Source organism: Rhinopithecus bieti, unplaced genomic scaffold, assembly GCF_001698545.2.
Source record: "Rhinopithecus bieti isolate Rb0 unplaced genomic scaffold, ASM169854v2 scaffold_73, whole genome shotgun sequence".
NCBI lineage: Eukaryota > Metazoa > Chordata > Mammalia > Primates > Cercopithecidae > Rhinopithecus > Rhinopithecus bieti.
In genome coordinates, this window is record NW_016803103.1 from 779,879 (window position 1) to 792,770 (window position 12,892).

Here is a 12,892-nt window from a genome sequence, read left to right on the forward strand (position 1 = left end):
GAAGAGATGGGGTTTCGCCATGTTGGCCAGGCTGGTCTTGAACTCCTGACCTCAGGTGATCCGCCTACCTTGGTCTCCCAAAGTGCTGGGATTACAGGTGTGAGCCACTGCGCCAAGCCTGAGCTACTTTTATCTTGAGACTCTGCTATCTTTTAGGCCAGACTTTGGATTCTGCTGCTTTCAGCCTTTTCAAGAAGAAAGAGTCTGGAGAAGACCTATCTGCTTCTTAATATCCCCAGGCTGGAAGTGATGCGTATTCCTCTGAGGAAAACTATTTGCAGGGATATTACTTGTGACTTAGAAGTTAAATCTCAGTAGCAATTCCACATGCCTGAAGTGGGAGCACAAATTATTGATGGATAGCTGCTTCTCTGCCATACAGGTGTTCTTTCTTATTAATGTATCAATCCATTTTTAAATGGATTATGCTTCAAACTATTATTTTGTGAATAACCTTCAAGATAGCTGATGTTTATATTTTATTACAGAAAATGTGGTCATTAGAGAGCCTTTATTTCATTTTAATTTGACTGAATTTCAAAGTATTGCTTAGTGGAGACAGGCTGCTTATTTCCCTAAATGTGTATCACTATGTGAATAATATGCTAGAACAGCTCATTGAAGGCTATTTTTGCCCTCAAATAATTAACTGTTTAGGATAGGAGCCTTTTAAACTATCAAGCACAGTACAAAGCCAAAGGAAGATGAGCTCTAATGAACCATAAGTAATATCTTTTGGGCACTAAAAGGAGGGAGTTGTCATGTGCAGATGTGTATGGTTTCTGAACACACACATAAAACAGAGGCAAGACAGATCAAAAATGAAAGTATGGGAGATAATATAAGAGACAAATAGTAGTCAAAAATAAATCTGTATCTTTGTATGAAAATGAGGCAAAAATAAGAAAATTAAAGACAAAAGACATTAATGGAAATAGGTAATAAAGATACTAAATTATAATAAAAGATATAGTTCTCCAGAAAATACACATTGACTTTGTATGTACCTAACGATCTGACTTTGAAAGGTCATAAATCAATCAGGAAAAAAACATCTCTAAATTAGATCATTGGATATCAAAATTTTGTTTTAGTAGACACATGTAAACTCTGCACTAGGCACGTAAGACAGTATACATTTCTTTTGATGCACACATTGAGTATCTACAGATATTAACAAAGACTTGGTTGAAAAGGAAGTCTTGAGAAATTTCAAAGCATCAATATCATGTATCATTCTCTCTGACCACAATGTGATTAAATTAGAATATAATTATTGATGTATTTGAATTTACACCTGCCATTTCATTTGTTGTTTTTCTTTGGTCACTCTGTTTTTTGTTTCTGTTTCCCATATCATGCCTACTATTTACTTTTTCAGAGCTCTGAAGTAGCTGCTCCATACATTCTCTCCAGGTTTTATGGCTGCAGTCACTGGGAAAGACAGGGTGGAGTGCTTACTTTATCTTACCCAGAACTGAAATCGGTTAACATTGTGGTGTACAACCTTTTAGAGAGTCTTTTCTTCCTTTACACACACACATTCACACATATGCACACACACACACAATTTTTTGTAACCTAAATTTTTCATTTAATGTTACGCCAAAAACGTGTTTCCAGGCCATTCATATTTTTTACATTGTTATTTCAGTCAGTGGCATACAATCCTGTTGTATAACTCTTCTACAGTTTATTCAACCAGTCCTTTTTTTTTTGTTTGATATTTAGGTTATTTGTTATTTTTAGTTTTGTAAAATGCTTTAGCAAACATATGTAGGTAAGTCTTTGCATACACCTCTGCTTATTTCTTTAGGAAAAATCCTTTCCAATTTATAGAGTCAAAATTTGTAAGCACTTTTAAGGTTTTCGGCATACAATGGCTAAATTACTTGGTGAAAAGTTTGTAACAATACTTTATTCCAATCACATTTTTAGTCCAATGCTATTTTTTATTATTAAAAAACATCTCTTAAACTTTTATAGGTGGAAAATGCTATCTCATACATTTTATTGCTAGTTGGGATTTCCATTTTACCATTTTCTTTTATTACTTTTTTTGTATAGGAAAGCTAATTTTGTATTTTGTTAGCTGACCAGTATTCAATATTTTTTAGTCTCTTCTTTTGGAGCTTCTATATAAAAAGTACTGTCATCTTTGTGAAATGACTTTTTTCCCTCCTTTGCAATACTTATACACTAATTTCTCTTTTTTCCCTTTATTTCATTGTCTAGAACTTCTGTGATCATCTTAAATAATATAGTATCACCAACTCACATGTTTTTTTTTTTAGCTCCTACAGTAATTGCCCACAATTATTATCTAGTTACTAAATCTGATAAATGTTTTTAATTCATATTTTATTAGGCCTGTCTATATAACATTGACAATAAAGATTTTTTATTCTTGGCCTTTTAACAAACTTTTTATTTTGAAACAATTTCAGCATTTCATAAAAGAACATTCTAAAGAACTTATTTTCCCTTTAACCATTTGAGCGTAAATTTCCTATCTGATGCTACATAATGCTCAAATAAATTTTACACCAAAAACTTGACTAAGATGTTTTTATGTACTGTAACCAAGTCATCAACCATGGAAATTTCTGATTATGAGCAACTTGGCTTCCCAGTGACCACATCAGGATGAATCAATTGCAGATGGTGTCTCTTTGTAATCAAAACATTTTGATACATGCCATTTAAGACTATCAGAGAAATAAATAAGATATAATCTTTTTTCTCTAGGATTTCACAGTTTATCAGAGAAGATAACCAAACATATACACAAGCAAATGACTAATAGTAGCATAAGCCCAAGAAAAGTCATAGAGGCATTTCTCTTTAATGTTGAGGTATAGGATGGAGGACATTGGAGAAGACAATATAAGGCAGAGGAAAATTATACTGCACCTGAACAAGAAGTGTGAATGGACAAAAAGTATTCTAAAAAGGAGGAAGAACACGAGCAAAGTTAGTGAAAATTTAGTGTTTTCAACTGGTCCTGTGGACATAGATGTATGTTTGGAAGAAGGGGTTATATGAGGTATGGGGAGAGGTAGATAATAAGAATTTCTGGAGAAACGTTGATAAGTAGCAGGCTGTTTTAGAGCCATCTAATATTACATCTTGTAGGTTCTCATCCTTAGTGTGACTTTCCATTTTCAGATGCTTGTGGAGTAGACCTGGATGATTATTATGTTATTTGAACAAATATAGTTCCAGGGAGTCTCTAAGTATGGAGTGATGAGAGCTATTAGATCTGCTTGACACTCTCTTGTAGCTTGCGTAGAAGCAAGTTACTTTGAGGGATTATAGAGACAGTGTGTCATTTATTCCACTGATAAGTTTCTGTTACTTATTTTGACATTGCATTTTTAATAAGGAAATAGAAATAGTCTTCTACAGAAGTAGTTGTTTTGATATTTGTTTCTTTTACTTTGGTGAATTGGCTTATTCGTCTCAATTTGTATGTCAGTTTTATAATACAAAATGGAAAGAAAAAAATATATATTATTTTGAGACAGGGTTTCACTCCTGTCACCCAGGCTGGAGTGTGATAGTGCAACTTTGGCACACCAAAACCTCCGCCTCTGGTGCTCAAGCGATTCTGCTGCCTTAGCCTCCCGAGTAACTGGGACTAAGGCACATGCCACCACACCCAGTTAATTTTTGTAGTTTTGTAGAGACGGGTTTTTACCATGTTGCCCAGGCTGGTCTTGAACCCCTGAGCTCAAACGATCTGCCTGCTTCAGCCTCCCAAAGCGCTGGGATTATAGGTGTGAGCCACCATGCCCAGCCAGAAAATATTTTTAAAAAGATGAACAATCCATCAGTAGTGTTCTATCAGTTAAAATACATATTTTATGTTTCTATTACTTTGCATTATATTTCTGTGCTATTTTTGATACTGTTTTAAAGATAATAAAAACTCATGAACGCTTATGTGGTTTTTAAGAGTACTCTATTGGCCGGGCATGGTGGCTTATGCCTGAATCCCAGTACTTTGGGAGGCTAAGGTGGGCGGATCACGAGGTCAGGAGTTGGAGACCAGCCTGGCCAATATGGTGAAACCCCATCTCTACTAAAAAAATACAAAAATTAGCCTGACGTGGTGGCACGTGCCTGTAATCCTAGCTATTCAGGAGACTGAGGAAGGAGAATCACTTGAACCCGGGAGGCGGAGGTTGCCGTGAGCCGAGATTGTGCATTTGCACTCCAGCCTGGGCAATAGAGAGAGACTCTGTCTCAAAAAAACAAAACAAAACAAAACAAAACAAACAGTTCCCTATTCATGACAGGTTTTTGAGAAATAGAGAAACCAATATTAGTCATGCTTACTTGACTTCTTGGAAATGTATTTATTTTATTTTATTTTATTTATTTTTGAGACGGAGCCTTGCTCTGTCGCCCAGGCTGGAGTGCAGCGGCGCGATCTCGACTCACTGCAGGCTCCGCCTCCTGGGTTCATGCCATCCTCCTGCCTCAGCCTCCTGAGTAGCTGGGACTACAGGCGCCCGCCACCACACCTGGCTAATTTTTTTGTATTTTCAGTAGAGATGGGATTTCACCATGTTAGCCAGGATGGTCTCCATCTTTTGACCGCGTGATCCGCCCGCCTCGGCCTCCCAAAGTGCTGAGATTACAGGCGTGAGCCACCGCTCCCGGCCCTATTTTTATTTTTAAAAATCTGCATTGAGTAGTAATAATATGGGGTTATGTACATTCTAAGGTTAAAATGTTGATACTTAAAATTTCTTTTGGAAGTCACATTTGTTAAGCATTATTTTAGCATCTACTCATGAAATAGTAATTGTTACTTTAAATCTATTAATATTTTGAATGTTAATTTTATAGCATGTGATAATTGGCACTGTAAAACCTGCTAATAGTTTCTATATAGGAGAAAACCTGGAATCTAAGTTGTATTACATTTCTCTCCTATTTGCATCATTGGGAATGAATGAAGGAGTTGGGTTTTGCAAACATGTTATGGTTGAATAGATTTAAATAAGCTTTCTCCCAGCAGGCTTTAGTGTAGGTGTTAACAATGTCAGTTGCTGACAGAAGTTGATTCTGTTTTGTCCAGTAAAATTCTGGGTTAAAGAATACAACCATATGGTTATTTCATGAAATAGCTAAAATTTTAATTACCTTTTAAGTAGTTTCCTTTAATAGTGGAAATGTATTACCTTTTAGTTAGCTTTTACAGTGGAAAAGATTAATTTTTTTTCTCCTGGCTTTTAAAATGCTTTTATAAAGTGTTATTTATATTTTAACTAAATTACTGAATAATGTATCCATGTACACACTTAAGTGAGAAACGTAAGTGAGATTATGAAGTATTCCACAGTAGCATGAAATTAAAAGAAAAAATTTGGAGATTCTAAGCAAGCCATGAAGAAATAGAATGTTCATTAATTACTTTTAGTGTTTTGAGTTAACTAGTATTTCTGTTTCTTTTTCTTATTTCCCTGTGTTCTTATTCTACTTTTATACATTCTCCTTCCTTCCATACTTTTGTTTTTTCATTTTTCTGTCTTCTTCATGGTAGTATTTAAAAAATATTTCTTTAACTCTTCCTGTCTACATTTTCTTCGTTCATATTTTCCCTTCTACTCTATTTTAACATTAAATATTAGTAAGTGAATAGAGTTGAATTCATTATGATGGTCCTGTTTCCTCTATCCCAGGCATAACTTTTAAATATTTTTATGGCTAAACTAGGAAGAGTTGATGGTAGCTGGTTTAAAAAGAAGCTTAAGCTTAAAGAAGCCCATCTTTTAATATACTGTATAATCAGCATTTAGTAACATTGTTTCATTTTGGAAAGTATTTACATAATACAATAAGCAAAAATCAAAGTACTTGAAGTATAGGATAATCATTGTATGGGATCTAGTATTATGTTATCAAAAATATATATGGTCTTTGTGGTTTCTCTTAGTATGTGAATACTTCACTATAGAACTTCTTGATAATGACATTTGTTGGGCTGGATCTGCTACTTACTAACTGTGTCACTTTGGCAAGCCTTTTAACCTATCTGAACTTTAGTTTCTCTTTGGGAAATGTGCTAAATAATACCTACCTTTCTCATACATTAAGTTCAATAACATTTTAAGAAATAATTATTTACTGAGAGATTTGTGGCTAATTAAAATCTTTTTTCTATTTTATAGGTTATGTGCAGAGTCTGATTAGACGAGTTGTAAATAATGTAAACATTTTGATAAATAATCTCATATTAAAATATGTTGAAGACGATATCGTTCTTTCAGTCAACATCACTTCTGCAGAATGTTATACAGTAGGTGAATTATGGGATCGTGCATTCATGGATATTTCTGGTGAGTAAATATCAAGAATACTGTATATTTTTCCATAATTGAAACAGTTGCTTTAACTCTTAACCTTTCTTTGGGCCAACTGACTTGCTGGTAAATGTTATCAAATCTTCATGCCTCCAGTGTGGAAAAAGAATGCACATATACAAAATGTTGCATATGATTACAGGAGGTTAGGAGACACTCCAAATTCAGAAATCTATACTTGTGGTTTTTTTTGTTTGTTTATTTTTGAGACAGGGTCTGGCTCTTGCCCAGGCTGGAGTGCAGTGGTGTGATCTCAACTCACTGCAACCTCTGCCTCCCAGGCTCAAGCAATCCTCTCACCTCAGTCTCTTGAGTAGCTGGGACTACAGGCACATGCTGCCATGCCTGGCTATTTTTTTTTTTTTTTTTTTGAGACAAAGTCTTGCTCTGTCACACAGGCTGGAGTGCAGTGGTGCGATCTCGGCTCACTGCCAAGTTCCACCTCCTGGGTTCATATAATTCTTCTGCCTCAGCCTCCCGAGTAGCTGGGACTACAGGTGCCCACTACCATGCCTGACTAATTTTTTGTATTTTTAGTAGAGACGGGGTCTCACGGTGTTAGCCAGGATGGTCTCTATCTTTTGACCTTGTGATCTGCCCGCCTCGGCCTTCCGAAGTGCTGGGATTACAGGTGTGAGCCACCTCGCCTGGCCAAATTTTTGTGTTTTTTTTGTAGTGACAAGGTTTTGCCACGTTGCCCAGGTTGGTCTTAAATTCCTGAGCTCTAGCGATTTGCCTGCCTTGCCCCCCAAAGTGCTGAGATTACAGTTATGAGCCACCATGCATGGCCTATACTTGTTTTTTAATACTTTTAATTTTCATTCTTACCTGCCACATGCTTGTTTCAAATGTGGTGTATAATACAATCATGCATTGCTTAACAACAAGGACATATTCTGATAAATGCATCTTAGATGATTTTGTTGTTATGCAAATATCATAGAGTATACTTACACAAACCTAGATAGTATAGCCAGTACACACCTCAGGTGTATGGTATAGGCTATTATTGCTCCTAGGCTGCAAACCTGTACAGCATGTTATTGTGCTGAGTACTGCAGGTAGTTGTAATACAGTGGTATTTGTGAATCTAAAAACAGAAAAGGTATAGTAAAAATATAGTATTATAATCTTATGGGACAACCGTCATAGATATATGGTCTGTTGTTGACTTAGGTATTGTTATGCAGTTCATGACTATATTTTATAGTGCCATGGGTTGTAGCAATAAAAGTTAAATGATATTTAGTTTGAATTGTTTATGTTTTTGAAAGGTGAAAGGCATCATGTTGCATTTACAAAGCTTGGTGAAGGCAAGGTAATATATCTGGTTGATTTATGTTTTAGGCTTGTGTATTCCAAAGCACATTTGGAATTTCTTTCTTCTTTTCCTCCTCTCGCCCCCACCATCCCCCCTCCCCTCCCCCTTTCATCCTCCCTTCCCTCTCCTCGCTTCTCCCCTGCCCCCTTCCCTCTTCCCCTTTCCTCTTTGAGAAAGGGTCTCATTCTGTTGCCCAGGGTGGAGTGCAGTGGTGCTATCTTGGCTTACTGCAGCCTGGACTTCCTGGGCTCAGGTAATCCTTCCATCTCAGCTTCGCAAGTAGCTGGGACCACAGGCGTGCACCACCATGCCTGGCTAATTTTTGCATTTTTTGTAGAGATGGGGTTTTGCCCTGTTGCCCAGGCTGGTCTCAAACTCCTAGACTCAAGTGATCTACCCGCCTTGGCCTCCCAAAGTGTTGGGATTACAGGTGTGAGCCACCATGCCAGGCCTGGAATTTCTTGGTTGTCCTGAAGCCTCTTTTTATCTCTTTTTGATATTTAGTNCATCCTCCCTTCCCTCTCCTCGCTTCTCCCCTGCCCCTTCCCTCTTCCCCTTTCCTCTTTGAGAAAGGGTCTCATTCTGTTGCCCAGGGTGGAGTGCAGTGGTGCTATCTTGGCTTACTGCAGCCTGGACTTCCTGGGCTCAGGTAATCCTTCCATCTCAGCTTCGCAAGTAGCTGGGACCACAGGCGTGCACCACCATGCCTGGCTAATTTTGCATTTTTTGTAGAGATGGGGTTTTGCCCTGTTGCCCAGGCTGGTCTCAAACTCCTAGACTCAAGTGATCTACCCGCCTTGGCCTCCCAAAGTGTTGGGATTACAGGTGTGAGCCACCATGCCAGGCCTGGAATTTCTTGGTTGTCCTGAAGCCTCTTTTATCTCTTTTGATATTTAGTCATATATTCATTTATTAATCATAAATCCCAGTTAAAGGGTTAAAGCAAAGTGAAATTGAGTCTCAAGAGTGTTTAATTTGCCTGATTAAGGCATACAACTAGGAAGCAGCAGAACTGGAATATAGTTTTATTATTATGTGTTTTTTAAACTTTAATCTTCATATGTAACAAAAGGAGAGTCCTGATGTTACAACTTTGTTATGACATAAATAAGAGTGTAGGTAAGGCCCAAACATCATTTCTTATGTATTGTTAATACACCCCTTTGCATCTTCTGTGGAAAGAAATATTTGATTAAAACACTGGAAGAAGCAGCTATGGAAAATAGAAAAATAGAACTGGACAATGTAGGATTGAATTAGTGAGTTGACATTTTTGGTGAAGAAATTTTATTTTAATTAATTAACTTTTTTGACACAGAGTCTTGCTCTGTCACCCAGGCTGGGGTGCAGTGACGCAATCTTGGCTCACTGCAACTTCTGCCTCCCGGGTTCAAGCGATTCTCCTGCCTCAACATCCCAAGTAGCTGGGACTCTAGGCGTCTGCCAGCATGCCTGGCTAATTTTTATATTTTTAGTAGAGATGGGGTTTCACCATGTTGGCCAGTCTGTTCTTTAATTCCTGACCTCAAGTGATCTGCCTGCCTCGGCCTCCCAGAATGCTGGGATTACAGGGGTAAGCCACCATACCCAGCCAGAAATACAGTTTTTAATATAGAAGCAATGCCAATTTTATTTTGGGAAATTATTTATCATGAATTAGAATTCTGGATCAGGAGCTGGAAGAGATCTTAGTTGGAATCTTCTCTCCACTATTCATTGATAGTGCAAACTTGGGTGAGTCATTTATAAAATGACTGCTTCTAACTTGCCAATGTATCTTCAGAAGCAAATATGATACCATATGAAAGCTCATGATGATGGTGGTGATAAAGACAGTGAAAATATATCTTCTGTTTATTTAGTACCAGGGCTAGTGTTATATATTTTATATTAATTATCTTGTTTAACCCTTTAACTCTCTGAGGAAGAAACTATTATTTTCCCTTTTATTCAGTTCTTTTTTTTAAATAATTTTTTAAAATTGAAGCATAACATACAAAAAAGAAAGAGCATTAAGCAAAAACACATAGCTGGCCGGGTGTGGTGGCTTACGCCTGTAATCCCAGCATTTTGGTAGGCTGAGGCAGGCGCATCACCTGAGGTCAGGAGTTTGAGACCCGCCTGGCCAGCATGGTGAAACACCATCTCTACTAAAAATACAAAAAAATTTAGCTGGGCATGGTGGCAGGTGCCTGTAATCCTAGCTACTTGGGAGGCTGAGGCAGGAGAATCACTTGAACCTGGGAAGTGGAGGCTGGGTGAGCCGAGATTGTGCCACTGCATTCTAGCCTTGGCGATAGAGCAAGACTCCATCTCAAACAAACAAACAAACAAACTCAAAAACAAACAAAGAACCCACATAACAAAATGACATACCATAAAATGAACATACTCATGTAACCACTACCAAGCTCAAGAAATTGAACAATATCGGTACCCAGAAGTGCTTGTTGTGCATATACTCACTTAATACTGACCCTTCTTTCCCCAAAGCAACCATTTTCCTGACATCTGACACCATAGTAGGGTTTTGACTCTTTAAATTTTTGTTTGAATGAAACCATATGTATTTTTGGGCCTACATTATTTTGCTCAATATTATGTAAGTGAAATTTATTCAGGTTTTTGTAACAATAGTTCATTTGTGTGTGTATATATCTGTTTCTTCTCCCTGCACAATCAGGTGAAGAAGGGTTGGGATTCTGCCTGCACTGGTCTTTCCTGATGTATGGGGGATGGCGAGTTTGCAGGTCTGGTCCATGTTGTGAATAAAACATTTTTTTGCTCAGTGTACTATTGATATAGATTTAATTATGTCCAGTTTTGGCTGTAATGAATAATGCTATAACGAACATTTTCATACATGTCCTTTGGTGGACATATACATATATTTCTGTTGGGTATATGCCTAGGAGTGAAATTACTGGGTCATAGTGTAGGCCTATGTTAAGCTTTAGAGATAACTGACAAATAGTTTTTTCATAATAGTAATGCCATTTTTTACACCAACAAGTAATGTATGAGGCTGTATTAAAATATTGCAATTAAAATAAGAATTGTAATGTCTTTATGAGGGTAAAAAGACAAGCCACAGATGGAAGTGTATATTCTTGATACTTACAGTTTGCAACATACTTATATCCACAATATATAACTTTTATAAATCTATAAGAAAAAAGTAGCTCAATAGAAAAATGGACAGGAGACTTGAACAAATATGTAAAAAAGAGTATACCCCAAAGACCAATAAACATAAGATGTTCAATTGACACCAAATCAGATTACACTAATTACTTGCCATAATGGATTAAAAAATAAAATAGTTGGGCCATCTATCTATTCTTTCTCCTTTAACTCATTCCTTCCCCTTACGTATTTTTTAATAATTTCCAAGACTTTTATTTCAGTATAAAGGTCTTCAGAATATCTAATCTTTTCTACTATTAGAGGCAGAATCCTATCATCTCCCATATGGTTGACATTCAAGTTGTTCTAAAATACTGACATTGCCCATAATGCTGGAATGTACATCCTTTTCTATGTTTCCTCGTTACGTGTTTGAGTTCTGTAAATTATGATCAGGAAAAGAATAACTGAGTATGTAAACATTCAGTTATGTTTTATATTGCTGAATTGTTCTCTGAAATGGTTAAATCAATTTATTACCATCCATACTATATGTGATAATTAATATTTCTTTTTTTTCCTTTCCAAGTTGTATTTTAGGTTCAGGGGGTACATGTGCAGGTCTGTTACTTGGGTAAATTGCGTGTTGCGTGCATTCGATATACAGATTATTTTGTCGTTCAAGTAATGAGCATAGTACCTAATGGTTAATCTTTTGATTCTTACCTTCCTCCGACCCTCCACCCTCGAGTAGGCCTTGGTATTTATTGTTCCCTTCTTTGTGTCCATGTATACTCAGTGCTTAGCTCCCACTTATAATTGAGAACATGTGATGTTTGGTTTTCTGTTCCTGCATTAATTTGCTTAGGATAATGCCCTCCAGCTCTATCCATATTGCTGCAAAGGACATGATTTCATCCTTTTTTATGTCTATGTAGTATTCCATGGTGTATATGTCTCATATTTTCTTTAGTCCACTGTTGGGCATCTAGGTTGATTCCATGTCTTTGCTATTGTGTATAGTGCTGCAATGAACGTACACATGCGTGTGTCTTTATGGTAGAAAAAACGTATATTCAAAAGGATGTTGCCTATGCTTTTGAGGTCTTAGTCATAAATTCTTTGCCTAGACCAATGTCAGGTCTTACATTTAAGTCTTTTATCTATCTCGAGTTGATTTTTGTAGTGAGAGATAAGGGTCTAGGTTTGTTCTGCATATAGATATCCAGTTTTCCGAGCACCATTTTTTGAAGAGACTGTTCTTTTCCTCAGTGTATTTTCTTGACCCCTATGTAGAAAATCAGTTGGCTGTAAATGCTTGGATTTATTTCTGGGTTTTTTAATTTTATTCCATTGGGCTATGTGTCTTTTTTTGTGCCAGTACCATGCTGTTTTGGTTGTTATTGCTTTTAGTAAATTTTAAAGTCAGGGAGTATGATGCCTTCAGCTGTGTTCTTTTTGCTTGGGGTTGCTTTGAGTATTTAGGGTCTTTGTGGTTCCATACACATTTTAGGATTGTTTTTTCTTATGTCTGTGAAATGTCATTGGTATTTTGATAGGGATTGCATTGATTTTGTAGATTGCTTTGGATAGTATGGAAATTATTTTGGAAGAATTTCTTCCACTTCAATTTTTTGGAATACTTTGTGAATATTGGTATGAGTTCTTTAAATGTTTGGTAGAATATGACAGTGAATCCAAAGGCTTTTCTTTGATTGCTTTCTCCAGGTTTGGGAAGTTTTCTCTATTTCTTTGAATAAGTTTCCTACCCTTGTTTTAAAAATAGTATTCTTATATGTTGTATTTTAGGTTTGCTGTTTTCAATCAATACTATGCTTTTAATATTTCTATATATTGGCATATATAGTTGAAGAGCCCTAATTTCAGTGATGAATAATATTTTACTGATTAAATTGTAGCATATTTTAAAGTAAGTACCAGCAACTATAATTCATTTTGTAAGTTTTGAAATATAGTTGCTGTTACATTTCATGTTTAAGAAAAAACATTTTTAAAACAGTAATTTCCTTTTTTCACTGAATAATAATTGTCTGGGGTATCCTTGAAATAT

At 36.4% G+C, this 12,892-nt stretch overlaps 1 protein-coding gene across 1 annotated transcript in view; it reads left to right on the forward strand.

The window, feature by feature from the left end:
* Positions 1 to 12,892, forward strand: part of LOC108542214 (vacuolar protein sorting-associated protein 13B-like) — a 441,791-nt gene that overhangs the window by 82,239 nt on the left and 346,660 nt on the right. Inside the window, exon 5 of the mRNA XM_017892173.1 lies at positions 6,183 to 6,350. Coding sequence (XP_017747662.1) covers positions 6,183 to 6,350 — 168 coding nt within the window. The remainder of the gene's footprint in view (positions 1 to 6,182; positions 6,351 to 12,892) is intronic.